The 2,500-nt window shown below is 41.5% G+C and overlaps 1 protein-coding gene across 1 annotated transcript in view; it reads right to left on the bottom strand.

Moving 5' to 3' along the window:
• Nucleotides 1-354, bottom strand: part of xpo5 (exportin 5) — a 26,599-nt gene extending 26,245 nt beyond the window's left edge. Inside the window, exon 1 of the mRNA XM_080549158.1 lies at nucleotides 236-354. Coding sequence (XP_080405284.1) covers nucleotides 236-340 — 105 coding nt within the window. The 5' untranslated portion in view covers nucleotides 341-354. The remainder of the gene's footprint in view (nucleotides 1-235) is intronic.
• Between the last annotated feature and the right edge of the window lie 2,146 nt (nucleotides 355-2,500).

Here is a 2,500-nt window from a genome sequence, read left to right as displayed (position 1 = left end):
TATTTTATTAATTACTAACTCAAAAATGTCAACATTTTAAAAAAGAACACCACACAGGCATTAATAAACACCTAATGGATCAGATTATGTAAAAAAAACTCAATTTTGACAAAAATGGAGATAGAACCTTATAATTCTATCCAAAGATGTTGTCCACCTGTACCGGCCAGAAGCCACCGCGCTGCTAAAGCGTGACTGCAGCGTTAGCATGTTAGCATGTTAGCATGCTAGCTACCTTCAGGGCCTCCAGGCGGTATCTTTGGCCGGACCCCGGGTCCATGATCACGGTCACCGCTTTGGTGAGCTGGTCGCACATCGCAGCCACCTGTGGTTCACCCATTTCTCTGTCTTTCTTTCTCCCCCAGTAGCTTTTCACTGTGTCTGTGAAGAAGATGAGACGACAACAAACACTGTGGCAGAAACACAACCTGGAAACGCGTGTTTGTGTTTGAGATCCTCTCAAAGCGTGTTGCACAGGGTTGCCAGATGGGATGGGACAATTTCCAGCCCAACCTACCAGTGTGAAGGGGGAAAAAAAAGGAAGAAAACGCCCAAACTGGCAACTCTGACAGGGTTGCCAGATGGGATTGACAATTTCCAGCCCAACCAACCACAGTATGAAGAAAAAAAATGAAAAAAAAAAATGGCAACACTGACAGAGTTGCCAGATGGGATTGACAATTTCCAGCCCAACCAACCACAGTATTAAAAATAAAAAATAAATAAAAGAAACGCCCAATTTGGCAACACTGACAGGGTTGCCAGATGGGATTGACCATTTCCAGCCCAACCAACCACAGTATTAAAAGAAAAAAAGAAACGCCCAATTTGGCAACACTGACAGGGTTGCCAGATGGGATTGACGATTTCCAGCCCAACCAACCACAGTATTAACAAAAAAAGATTTAAAAAAAAGAAATGCCCAATTTGGCAACACTGACAGGGTTGCCAGATGGGATTGGCAACTTACATCCTAAACCCACCAGTCTAAAAACACGCCCGATCTGGCAACACCGTTTGTGTGGACACTTCTGCGCATGACTGTTCAGCCCTACTGTGTGTGGTGGAACTATGGGACTTTTTGTTTTTCCTAGCCTCTTACAAACTTGGCTTAAAGTTGGAATTAATGTTCATAAACATCGTCGTTGATGTTTTAAAACATACCGTGTGTGTGTGCGTGCGTGCGTGTGTGCGCGCGTGTATGTGTGCGTGCGCGTGCGTGTGTGTGTGTGTGTGTGTGTGGCTGTGTTCGGAATGGCATACTAGCATACTACTCATACTAGATATGACGTAGATTTTGAGTATGCAGTGCGTTTCACACTGTGTAGATTATGTGAAATTTGAGTATGCAAGAAATGGATACTAGATTTTCGGTCGGCTGGTATTGGCATACTTATTATGAATTTAGTAAGCAGTATGCAGTATATACTAATTGAGTATGCTAGTATGCAGTATATACTAATTGAGTATGCTAGTATGCTAGTATGCCATTTCGAACACAGCCTGTGTGTGTGTTTTCATTGTCCAAAAGGGGGCGGAGCCTCTCAAATTCCAAAGGGATGAGTTCCTCCTGAAGCGTCACGCCGGGAGAGGCAGGGAGGAGGAACAACACTTTCAGCGCTGCTCCGAGGCTGGATACCAGACACACTACGTCCTCGGGGGGCAAGTACAGAACAATATCAGATATTAAACATACGACATTATACATCGGCACTATTCGATCAGGTCATGGTTGTTAAAAACAACATGTGTTTAAAGCGACGCGTTAAACTTCCGAAGCGACGCACATAGGCTACGATCGCGACAGACAGAAAACTTTCCAAGCCAAGGCCTCGTTTTTCCAGTGGCAACAGGTCCCAACAGTAGTATGAAACTGCACAGGCCTGTTACATTAAGTGTACATTAATTGTAATTTGGATACTTTCACGCACGGTTACGCGTTACATTTGACTTTCCAACCCCACCAGGAGACAGGAGAAGACAGGAGAAAGAAGACAGGAGAAAGAAGACAGGAGCGATCATCACAATTTCACCCGAAACTAAACCTGCTTTCGATCAGAGGATTTGGTGTCGATCGGATAAATGCGTTACGAGGCTAAGATGATGCCGGTGAGTACCCTAACCCTGTTATATTATTTATATGAGGTTCTTCCACAAACCAAAAATGTACAAATGTAATTCTTATATCTCGTTGTCATGGTTAATGTACTAAGCCTGGAGGCTTTCAGGCTCTTTAATACTGAAACCGTGTTCTCCAGTCGGGCATTTAAATGATTGACGTTGGTAACAATAACAATAACAATAATAATAATAATAATAATAATAATAGTAATAGTAATAATAATAGTAATAATAATAGTAATAATAATAGTAATAATAATAATAGTAATAATAATAATAATAATAGTAATAATAATGATAATAATTATAATAATAATATAACCTTTATTTGTATAGCACTATTCCTGTCAACGTTTCAGCTCAAAGTGCTCCGATCATT

The sequence above is a fragment of the Nansenia antarctica genome (genome assembly GCF_963989245.1).
Source record: "Nansenia antarctica genome assembly, chromosome: 19".
Taxonomy (NCBI): Eukaryota; Metazoa; Chordata; class Actinopteri; order Argentiniformes; family Microstomatidae; genus Nansenia; species Nansenia antarctica.
This window is presented reverse-complemented; position numbering and strand designations above follow the sequence as displayed.